At 43.0% G+C, this 12,211-nt stretch overlaps 1 protein-coding gene across 3 annotated transcripts in view; it reads left to right on the forward strand.

Moving 5' to 3' along the window:
- Positions 1 to 189: 189 nt before the first annotated feature.
- RNF130 (ring finger protein 130) overlaps positions 190 to 12,211 on the forward strand; it is a 55,600-nt gene continuing 43,578 nt past the window's right edge. For 2 of the 3 annotated variants that reach the window (XM_069029266.1, XM_069029268.1), the window contains exons 1-2: positions 788 to 1,148; positions 11,084 to 11,278. In XM_069029266.1, coding sequence (XP_068885367.1) covers positions 881 to 1,148; positions 11,084 to 11,278 — 463 coding nt within the window. In that variant the 5' untranslated portion in view covers positions 788 to 880. Of the gene's footprint in view, positions 1,149 to 11,083; positions 11,279 to 12,211 lie in introns of all 3 variants that reach the window. The other variant, XM_069029267.1, reaches the window with a different exon arrangement.

Below are 12,211 nucleotides of genomic sequence, written 5' to 3' on the forward strand. Positions count from 1 at the left end.
TGATCTAATTCCTTACGGAACCGCGGGTCGCTGGAGCCCGGTACCACTGCGGCCGCCCCCGCTCCCAGCGCCGCCGCGCCCACGATGACATCATAGGCCGTGCCCCCGCCCTTTGCCTGAGCCCGCCCCCGAGGCGTGGTCCTCGGCCGAGCCCCGCCTCCCGTCCTCGTGGCGCGGGGTGGGGCGTGCGGCGCCTGCGCAGAACGCGGGGCTGCAGTCGAGGCGCGGGCGCGGAGTCGGAGCCGCGGGACGGTGCGGGGGCCCCGCTGCCCTCGGGGCGAACCGGGCATGAAGCGACGGCTGCCGGCTGCGGACGCCGGGCTGGGCACTGAGCTGCGCCGCCCGCCGCACTAAGTGGGCGACGAGCCCCGAGGCGATCCGAGGCGGCGCGGCGGGCCGAGTCCGGGGCGACCCCCGGGGCTGTGTGCGAGCGCGACTGAGGCGGTAGCGGCGGCTTCCGCCAGCAGCCTTCTCTGGGCTGGCGAGGGTCTGCGCGGGGAGGGGGCCGCGGCACCGCCCCCGCCTCCTCCCCTCCCCTCGCCCGGCGGGAGCTCCCCCGCGGCAGCGGGCGGGCGGTGTGAGCGCGGCGCTCTGAGGGACCGGCGGAGCCCCGAGGGACCGGCAAAGCGCGGCTTTCTCCGAGCAGCCTCCCCTGGGAGCCGCGGCGGCGGATCGGACTCGGCTGGGACCTGCCATGCCTCCCCTGGCTCCTCCCATGGCATGAGCCCGAGCTCTCCTCCCCGCTCCGCCTGCTTTTGGTCTCTCTCCGCTCCCGGGCTGTCAGATGGGATAGGACACCCCGGGCGTGCGGGGCTCGACGCTGCCGTGGGGGAGCGGCGGAGGCAACCGGTGACGGCCGTCGGCTCGCCTGGAGTCGAAGATGAGCTGGCGGTGGCCTCACCACCACTGGAACGGCGGCTCCTCCGTGCTGCTGCTGCTGCCGCTGCTGCTGTGGCACGGCCGGGTCCGGCCGGCCGGCGCTGACAACGCCAGCCAGGCGTACTACACCGCCCTCATCAACGTGACGGTGCTGAGCCCCGAGCGCGGCGGCCCCACGCTGCTGCGGATCGACCGCGGCCGCTACGGGCAGGACTCCCCCAAGGTGGAGGTCAAGGGGCTGCTGGTGGCTCCCGTCCCCATCAACGGAGGTAACGCTTCCCTCGCTCGCTGCCGGGTGGTTGGTCCTTGCCTGGGCTGAGCAGGCTTTCCTAGACAGTTTTGACAAACGAGGAGGAAGAGCTTGCCCAGAGGAAAATAACATAAATCCATGATGTGAGAGTGCTGGCTTGAAAGACGGCTCTGCAAAAGCATACTGTGCTTTCCAGCATGGATCCCGGTAGATTGGGCGTATTGACCGGTGAAGGTGTTATTCCTTAACTAATCACAGAGAGGGTAGCGATAGTTGACAGTATTTGGTTACAGCGTTGCCTTGAATCTTAGAACAGCTGCATAGCCATCTCGCTGTGCATCTGGATAGCTTTGGCACCTGCATGAAGTCACAGTTTCTCAGTGTGCGATTCCTAAAAACGCTGTTTAAGGTACCCATCGAGACTTGGAAGGACTGAAGCTATCAAGTTGTTGCTCTTATAACCAGCCCAGAATGCACTTGTTTGCAGTACTGAACACTGGATAGAGTGTCCAAATAGTTTTCTTTTAATTAAGCGAAGCTGTTATCTATCAGTTGGTTTTTTGATAAATGTTGCAGTTTATAAAGAACACTAATTTGAACAGTTGAGAATACTGTCATGATTTTTGCCTGAAGTGAAATCGATTTCTTCAGTGATAGTGGTGTAGTTTTAGTAGTATCTTGTTTTAAAAACCATTCTCGACATTGTCTAGACTGCCATCTTTAAGAAATGGACCACTTGATGGAATACAGTGGTCCCAACCTGTCTCCTGGACAGTAAACATCTGAATAATGTATTAAGTGAAATATTGTAGTTAGTTAAAAGTAGAGTCTAAGTGGTGAATATAAAGAGTGTTTTAGAAGAATTGATAGCACAAAACTACTGTATTATTAGAAGCTTTAGAGAATTTGCCAAATCTTAAGATCAGGAAAATACTTTGATGCTTCTTCAGAACAAATGCATCCTGCTAGGCAGCCTCTGTAAGCTTCTGGTCCGGATGGATCAGGTTGTGCATCAGCAGGTGCTTGCCAGCCTCACTGGAGCTCAGTTTCATTAGCTTTGCAAAATATAACTAGAATACATTAATGGGGTGGATTTTTGGGTGGAAGGGTGAGGAAGCAGAAATTGTTGAGGAGGTCTGCTGTAAAACGATTTTTATTTGTACTTCAAATCTTGTCTACCAGCTATCATTAAATATGTTGCAGTCTTTCTTCTGCTTCCTGGTATTCCTCACTTACATTCCCACACAACCCCCGTGAAATCAGGAGTCTGTCTTGAAAGTTTTAGGCATGTAAACACTGTTATTGCAAGTAGTATTTTTACAGGTTTTAAAATGCAGCCTTTTAATATATGCAAAGTATCAAAGCACTTTATTTTTTAAGAGCTGCATTATTTGTCAAGAAAAACTTTTGATACTAATTTCCTTTTAATATGCTGCTGTAACTTTTTCTGCTTTCCTTTGAAATGCCTTCATTAAGATGTGATTAAAACACTGAGGGAGGCTTTGACAGCATTTTCACAGGCAGCTAATAATGAGAAGAGCTAAATGAAATTATGAGCAGTCCATAAACAGCATTTTTATACCTACTGCTAAGTACTACGATGAATAACTTTATTGAGAAAGCACAGAAGGTGATGTGAAAATGTCAGAGCTGACATAGTTTGACATGGTGCAATCATTAGAACTTTGTTAGCAGTTTTTGGGGAAATTCTGTTTTGCCCTTCTGTTTCACAACAGACAAAGGAAGCTCAACAGCAGTTGTTTTTCTTACTTTATATACTCTGAACTGTTCTATGTAGGTTGTTACATACTTATATTTTGTTTTAATTTTGCTGAGGTGCTTGTGGTTTAAAAATGCTCCATGTAGTAGGAAAGATTGGAATATTTTATGCTTTTAGTTAAGCTGTTCTTGAACATCATCTGCTTTTTTATATTCACATTTGATAAAAGATGATGCAGTCTTGCTGAAAGTAATTGCTCTAATGTTTTTTTAATCAGCCTGTTAATATTGCTGTAGAACTCGTTTGCAAAATTTTTTCTAATAGCTCTAAACACAAGTAGCTGCCAGCCACTGCCTTTAGAGCAGTAAGTGCTCTACCCCAGTTTTCATGTATCCTCAGAAGAAAAGGACTCTACAATTGTTAGCAACTTTTTTTGAGGATACCTTGGATTTGAAACTGCTTTGATGTCAAGCATTCACCCATTTATGGGCTATCTTTGAAATTTTCACACATGTGGGTGATCTGTTAGCACCTTCATGGCATGGACTGTTTTAGAGCTGAAGTGTCCTTAATTTCACTTTTTTGCATGCTCTGTAAAGAATCATAGAATCACAGAATGGTTTGAGTTGGAAGGGACCTTGAAGATCATCAAGTTCCAACCCCACTGCCATGGGCAGGGATGCTTTCCACTAGACCAGGCTGCCCAAAGCCCCATTCAGCCTGGCCTTGAACACTTCAGGAATGGGGCATCTTATTACATCCCTTACTCATTGCCTGTAGGAAAATAAATTGGTTTACTAATTCAGGATTTAGGGCCAATAATCTGCTGCTGACCATACACCATTTGTAATAGTACAGCCTGTGATTTTAAGTGTTCTGTGATGTTTTCTGACTTCTGTTCTTGAATATTCCCAATATTTTATGTACTGCTTTTTGAAGATGCCAGTCCCATGTGATCACCCATCCTTTAAATCTCAGTGCAGCATGACAGTCAATCACTTCTCCCATTTCTTTTGCAGGGTTTCTTTAATGGAATTCAACCTTGTCATGTTAATACATGTATTAAAACTCTTTCCGTGTTCTTTTTATAGAGCTTGTATGAAATTGATAGGGGCTTTCAAAGGCAATGTTCCCCTGGGAGTGGGGTGTCAGTAATTGGCATGACCGCCTGTGAATGTGACTTGTGAAAGTGCAGCTCCAGTGAGCTCTTGGTCACAGTTGGCTGCTGGGTGTACATTCAGCACCTGTGTGGGCATATTTTTCCGAGTACATTAAATGCATGATAGCATAGTTTCTTTATTAATCTCTCTTCCGTTCTTCTACTTTGAGTTCTTTTTCTTACCTCCTCTAATTTGTTAATCTCTTGTCATTATTTAATTTCTTATTAGAAGAGTGTTTTAAACCACTTCTGGATATGAATGCTTGCAACTTCAAAAGAAAAAAAAAAAAAGCTCTTCTTGTTCTGCATGGAAGGATAATAGTGAAAGCCTGATGCAGGTTTTCTGATAGTTTAGTAAAGGTTTATAGTATTCCTTCAGGGGGGTTCCAGACTATTTCTCGCTCAGTCCCTTACTCTTTTATTTGTGACTTTGTGCAAGCAGACATTTTCATAAATCTTAGAGCAGTTTGGGGTTGGAAAGGACCTTAAAGATTGTCTAGTTCCAAGCCCCCTGCCTTGAGAAGGGACACCCTCCTAGACCACATTGGCCAAAGCCTCATCCAACGTGGCCTTGAACATTCAGCCCAGTCCTCTCACAGCAGCTGCCTGGGTGCTCCTGGATGTCTGTACATGCACTGTGCAAGTGTTCAGCCCTGTGCCACTCCAATGACCTGTGCTTTTAATCCTCTTTGGTATTGGGTGCCTGACACCAGTTGCGGTGCAGACCCTTAGGTGTCAGGCACATTCCTCTTGCCATGGCAAACCAAGCTAGAAGCCACTGAATACTCACCTTAATGGTTCTTGGTGGAAACTGCAGTGCTTTGTGGCTTAGCTCCCTCAAAAACATTCTCCATGGGAAACAGGACTCTGGCTATTGAGTCTGGGTTACTGCTTGTTGTGCTTGGATTCCAGTGTGAGGGCTGGAAATGTCAGTCTTGTGTGCTCTCAAGAGTCCTCTTGCAGGTGGTCAAACCTTGCTGGGAGGTAAGGTTTTGTGCACCTTGGCTGGCATGGGAAGCTGGGAAGCAGACAGGAGGATTTGGAGTGGGGCTGATAGGAAGGGAAAAGCAGTGGAGTCAAACTTGAAAATGTTAAAATTCACTGAGCCAGTAGGTCAGGAACAAGGGGGTGAGGAGGGGTGGAAAGGGATGGAGTCTAAAGGGCTTGTGGGGAGGTGATGGTTGTATGAAAGCTGCTTTGGAAAAAGAGCTCCTAGAAAGGAGAGCTCTCCCAAAGGGGTAGAAGGGTTGGGGCTGGGCAAGGAGGCTGAGAATGTGAGGAAAAACGTATGTTAGAAAAAGGTGGAAGTGTGGAAGAAACAATACTGGCTCAGTGTTAGGAAGGAGGTATATCTTGTGCATGGTGCTGTAAGTACAGCATTCTGTAGCATCTGGCACTTCATAAACATGTTGTGTGAACAAGTTTTAGCTGCAGAAGATTTGAAATGCCAGTTTCCTGGTAACTGCAGAGCTTTAGGCAGCATTCAGACAGAAATTCTGGCCCAGAATCCAAACCAGTAAAGCTTATGAAAATGCAACAAGAAAATATACCAGTAGAATAGGGCAAGAAGAATCTTGTGCCATGCTTCTGTCCTTCATCATTGGTCTTGGTATCCAGCTTAATTAGTAGTCATTAATTGATAGCAAAAGGGGAGGTTATATATTGGAGTTTATCACCATAATTGTAGCATACTTACTAAGCTAACAAGATTAAATCTGAACTATTACAGGACTCTTCTAAGCTTCAGTGATTTTCTTTTGTTTAACTTCCTCCTTGAAACCAGATTACCTCTCATTCAAAGAGTTTCTTTTCGTGCTAAAGCCAGCTTTAGTCAAAGCAATTACCTGAAAGAGCTGTTGAAAATAAAACGTTGCTGTACATAACACATTGATTCATTGGCACAGCCTTATAAAGTAGAAATTATGACTGGCTTAAATAAGGACTGTATTGATAATAATATATTGATAATAACAGTAATGCATTGAAAGAAAATATGTTCATCGTATGTTTTAAGCCCTAATGGGATAGCAAATAACTAGTACCATTCCTTGAAGTAAGGATCAATCAGAACTGCTGAGTTGCCTCTGAATTTCCCAGCTGAATTCCTTTTCTGGAAATTTTATCACAGGTTTATAATCAATGTGTTGCACAAAGCTGTCTTATTTTACCTGTCAGGTGTTCTACATAGGACCTACCTGGGCAGCAGAACTGTAGGGAGGGAATGCTTCAGGGTGCAGCCTGCATGGCACTGTACCTTCCTGTGTTCCTCTGTGGTTTCTTTCCCAACAAGCCTCTTGATCTGCTGTCCCTCAAAATACTAGTGGTGTCTCTCCAGCTATTGTATTACAGTGACTGAAGGTCAGACTTTAAAATGATTTCTGTATGTGTAGCTGAGACAGACCAGCTCTGGCAACTGGCGCTGGCTTCAGAGAGTACAGTATTAGCTAAGATGAAATCAATAGCAAGATATCTGACCTTTAAAGGAGGAAAAAAAAAAAGAGAAAAAAACCCGGCATAGAATAAAATGGTTAATGCCCAGAGAGTGGAGTATTTCTGTGAAAAGAGGACAAAGTCTGATAACAGCCAGTGCAGCAACCTTGGCTGAAGGGGGATGTCACAGTTGCATTCACAGTGATGCAAGCGCAGCAGGAACACATGGTGTGAGAAAGAACAAACATAGCCACAGTTCAGAACTAGGGGACAGTCTGCATTCAGACAGGTATACACTTCTGACAAAGCCTCTGAGAGCTGCTCTAGTCGTTTCATTTTTGCTCCCACAAAATGGCTCTCCTTCTGAGAGAGAAGGCTAAAACATGGTCAAGCAATTGGAAAAGGAGGAAAGTACTGTTGCTGTGCTGATGTGAGCTTGCCACTACTTCTTCAGTAGCTGAGGAACCTTGGTTGGATCTGTTGCATTGTTAACTATTTTTTTCACATGAATCCCTAAAATGCTCTCAGAAACCTTAGTCCTTCAGCAGGAAGGGTCTTGAATTATAAAAAATGCTCAAGGAGAAACAGTTATAAAAATTGAGCCACCGTGTGTATTCTGCAAAAGGAAACTAAGCTCTCCTAAAGCAGAAAACAAACACAAGCCCAATGGTGGGTACTTAAATCACAGCTGATTCTTCTGTAAAGAGGCTCTTCTGCAGTGTTGGGACTTACAGTAGGGAGGGAGATATTTACGACAACATTGTACCTAGTTCTTTAACCCAGCAGGCTGCCACTTCTAACAGAAAATTGGGGTTTTGCCAACACGTGATGCATAGATAAACACACAGACAGGCAGGGTAAATAGCTTATATTTCAAATAAGCCAGAAGAGTAGTACACCTATAGGGAAACTTACTTAAATGGCTTTCTGTATGCTTATATCTTCTGAGCTTCCATGAGTGGCTTCTGATCATATCCTTTTCTGTGCAAGTGATCTGTTCTAGAATAATTTAATGTGAAGTTGCTTTTCATTCTGGCAAGTAACATCAGTTTTGGGCCTCTCACTACAAGAAAGACATTGAGGTACTGGAACGTGTCCAGAGAAGGACAAAGGAGCTGGGGAAGGGGCTGGAGCACTAGTCTGATGAGGAGAGGCTGAGGGAGCTGGAGAAAAGGAGGCTCAGGGAGGACCTTCTTGCTGTCTAAAACTCCCTGATAGGAGGGTGGAGCCACGTGGGGTTCAGCCTCTTCTCCCAGGTAGCAAGTGGCACAATGAGAGGAAGCTGCCTCAAGCTGTGCCTGGAGGGGGTTAGATTCGATATTAGGAAAAATTTCATCACTAAAAGTATTGTCAAGCACTGAACCAGACTGCCCAGCACAGTGGTGGAGTCACCATACCTGGAGGGATTTAAAAGGCTTGTAGATGTGGTACTTAAGAATATGGTTCAGTGGTGAACACAACAGTGCCAGATTAATGGTTGGACTTGATCTTAGAGGTCTTTTCCAACCCAAACAATTCTATGATCATCCAGGTAATACTTGCAACTCATTTGTTGTTGATTCTAGTTGAACTTTGGATACCAGATCATAGATGGCAGGGTGGTGAAGAGCTGTCAGTGATGATTCTGGCTGACCCTGTTCATGTGTGTCTCTTTGCCCACTGATATCCCTGGCACCTGAGCTGCACGAGAGATGTTTTATTGTAACCATCTCACTGTTCTAGAAAGGTGACTGTGATTCTAAGACTTCCACACTTTTTGGACTATCTTCAGTCTATTGAAAAGACAAGCAGAACACCCCACATTTTTCACTATTGGTTCTGAATTTTATTTAGTTAAAAGTGGAAAGATTTTACTTAACATTTGTGTGGTGTAATAGAATGCTAATGCAAAGAAAAGTGGGTTGTGACTTTTTATTAAATCTCAAGTGACTTGCAGACACTCAGTTCAGATTTATCTAAACCAACCAGATTTTCCTCAGTGTTTCTGTATTACTTAAATAGTACTGAGATAATATTGTCAGCTGTTAAATTTTCATCAGGGTATGCTGAATACACCTCGCCAGGAATAACATGCTGTAAGCATTTGAGTAGTGTTTGTTGGTCTATATCTGGAAAGCTTTAATCTCTTAATATCTTGTTTCCTAATTCTGTTGCTTTATCCAGTAACATTTCATAGCTCTGTCCACAGCTGAAAGAGACTTTGATCTCTACTGTGGTAGAAAATTTTGTACTACTTTTCCCACAGATGCAGTTTCTGTTATCTCTTACTGCTTTCTCTGTTGCTTTTTAAGCTAAAAATTTTCAAGCGTACAAATTCAAGGTGCCTACATGAATTTTGAGAATGCTGCCTCCTCATTCAAGGTGCTCTTTGTTGCTTTTATGGTTTTTCACTGTAATAACCCATTACCTTGTACCTGTGGCCATTTTTGTTTTCACTTCATATTTTAGTTTTGATCATGATTGTACTGAAGCAAACAGTACATAATCTGTAGGATTACTGTTTTTAATAATCCCATATATTTTAGGTAAATTTATGTTTGCCATAGTGTGTACTCTCAGAGTTATTTTTGGCAGTTTGAGGGGATTCTGTGGAATTGTAGCCATTTAGAAAATGGTATTTTCCAACAGAAGTATCATACCTGAGATTGTTGAGTATGATATCATGGGAGAAGGAAGGGATTTTTGGCTTTCAGGGCTTGGGAAACTTCCTATCGCAGTCTGCTGGTGCTGTCCCCCTTCCATGTTTTTGAGTAAAAATATTCAGAACAAGGGGGAATTGTGTATTAAACAGCTTTTATCTTAACAGAGGGCAAAAAGGTTGGTGGCTCATGCACTGTGTTGTGATTCTTCCACATTTTCAAAAAGGACTGTAATTCCCTTTAAAAATACATACTGTTCTCAAATTTAAGATTACAAAGACAAGCTGCAAAAGTGCAGTGGGCATGAACATGCTCTTCTGTGATTGTTGATGTTCGTAATGGCCATCACCAGTGCTGCAAAGCAACATGTGTGGATCAGTGCTAGCTAGCAATTTCCACAGGGATTCAAGTAATGGTGTCAGGGTAATGGAAGAAAACGCTCTATAAAATTTGGCTTCAGGCATCTGTATTTCAGACTTTCCCTGATGCCTGTATGAAACAAAAATACAGCAAATAGCCCTCCATGTCTGAGATGTCTCATACAGTCTTGAAAAGCAATTGTGAAAAGGATGTGTTGATATTTGGCTCCCCACCCTCCTTCCAGGGGAACAGGGAGAGGCACTTCTTGTCCAAATTAAGAGCAATGACTTCCTGTACGTCTGCCACCGTATAGATTCATCTGCACTAGTTTTCTTTAGGCAAGCAGAAAATTTTCTTTCTTGTTTCAGAAAACATCTTTAGCTCTTTGACTCTCCTTTGTTACAGGTTTTAACCTCAGCTATGTTAAGCTGAGAGTACTTAAAAAGACCTTTTGTTTTGTTTCCAGCTGATATGTTAAATTGGATATTTTTTTGGTGGTAGATTTTTTGCTGAAATCTCATAGTTGTGCTAAATTCACTTCTTGAAAAGGAAAAAAATTATGGAACACTGCATTTGAATTGCTCTTGCATTGCAGAACTGTAATGTTTTCTGAGCTATTATGCAAATAAATTGTTTGTTTGTCTTGAAAAAATCACTGTTTATCCCAGATATTTTTAGTAGCCAAAGATTCTTATACTCTTGGCATTTGAAAGGATAAATATATTTGCATTATAAACTGCTGATGGCTCTAAATTTATAAAATCCTTTAATGATATGACCACAGTGTATCAGACTAAACTGTGTTGTGCAAACAGATCTGTCTTTTGTCCATTTCAGCTGCTGTGAAGTTATCTTCTGCCTTGGGTTTTGTGCCTTTTGTACACAGCTCTGTGGGTTTGGGTTGTTCCCGGATATGTTACACCGTCAGAAAGGACAAAAGAGCTTTGCACGCTGTTGAACTCAGACATCTGGCATTTGCCATTTCTGTTACTCTTCCTTTATACCATCTATACCTGGTTAGCTGACAAGTGCATTGCGTTTGCAAACCCATTGAATTTGAATACATTTCCTTGTAGACAACATGTGCATATGTAAAACGCTGATGTTGGCTGCTGGGGTTGTACAAGATCAGCTTTTAACGTTGTCCTTTTTTACAGTAGCCTGCACATGGCAGATAACTATGAAATCTTGTTTTCACAACCTGCTTTGTTTAGTTGTACTTCCCACTGCAGCGATATTTATGGCTGCATTAGAAAGAAAAGACTTGTACTCTCCAGAATGACTGATAAACAGCTGTTTTGTAAATGCCTATAGCAAATGAACCATATTCTAATGTTTTTCAGCCTCTAGGCAGGTATTGATTTGAACGTGAATTCATTGTTCTAGCTGCACTGGAGTTAAAAATAGCTTGTGTCAGTGAGCCTAATTCTCAGGCATATAGTCACAGCTTTCAATGTGGGAGACTGCTTTTTTTAAAATCTTTTTTTCCTAAGAATACAGTTATCTTTAGACTTTTTAAACAAGAGGATAGTGGCTTCCTAGTGTATAGCATTTAGGTACTTCAGCAAACTTGGAATTAGGGATTTTTTTTTTTTTTTGCCTGTTAGAAGAAAGTGGCGTCTGTGTAAATTTGTTTCCCATTTCAGTTGCAGATCGTCTGGGCTGTGACCCTCGAACACGTTTCCAGGTCCCACCAAACACCAAGCAGTGGATTGCTTTACTACAGAGAGGAAACTGTACATTTAAAGAGAAAATACTGCGAGCAGCTTCACATAATGCCACAGCTGTGGTCATTTACAACAATGTATCCAGTGAAGAGCCTGTCACGATGACACATCAAGGTAAATAAAATGTAATCTCCTTCACTATAATGCTTTTGCCATATAAACTATTGTTAAAGAGCCCTTGGCATTGGATAGATGGTATTTGAAGTAGCCCATTCCCTAATGATATTTGCATGTATAGAATATAGTGAAATAAGCCAATAATTCTGAAAAGTTATTTTCCTTTAGCCTGCGCTTATCCAATGAGGAACACTTTTCCTCTGCAGTGGGGATGTGGGTGTGTTGGAGTGAGGAAATGCCAGTAAGATCTGAGGAGCAATCTTTCAAACCTTTCTGCAGAAGAGAAGCTAACATACAGATATAATGGAAGATCTAGAATTTAACAAAGTATCTGTACCTGAAGAATTCTGTAGCAGCATGTCTTAAACTCTCCCTTCTGGTGGGGACCTTCAAATGTTAACAGATGTATTTTGGGATCTAAGCTTGCATGGTTTTTTTTTAATTACAGTTTACAGAGCATTCTCTTTCTATAATGAAAGTCTAAGTGCCATACAGGAGTCAACAAAACAGTGATTTGGAGGGCAGTTGCCTCTGTAAATTGTCTAGAATAATGCTGGAAATCTGTTTTTCTAGGGAGTTCTGCTTTCTTACAGCTGCCTATGTCTAAAATTTTACTGTTCCTAGTGACTTACTTTTGTTGCTGGAAGCCTCATATGTAAACATTTTCCTTGGTTAAAAATTATTTTTGCAATTCTGATAACTACCTTTTTCCTTTTCCAGAAGATTTTTTCATTTTGGAACTATCTAGCTTAACCAGAAAAGGCATATCTCTATATTTGGTGGTGGTACTGCTGGCTGGTTTTTGGTTGTTTTTTTTTTTTAGAATATTTTCAGTCTCTTAGCATAGGGGGTTGCTTGGAAACTAGAATTTCTTAATTATTGCTGTGCATATTGTCACACAATTAGAATTGAATTCTTTTACTGAAGAAA

This window comes from Aphelocoma coerulescens, chromosome 13 (genome assembly GCF_041296385.1).
Source record: "Aphelocoma coerulescens isolate FSJ_1873_10779 chromosome 13, UR_Acoe_1.0, whole genome shotgun sequence".
Taxonomy (NCBI): Eukaryota; Metazoa; Chordata; class Aves; order Passeriformes; family Corvidae; genus Aphelocoma; species Aphelocoma coerulescens.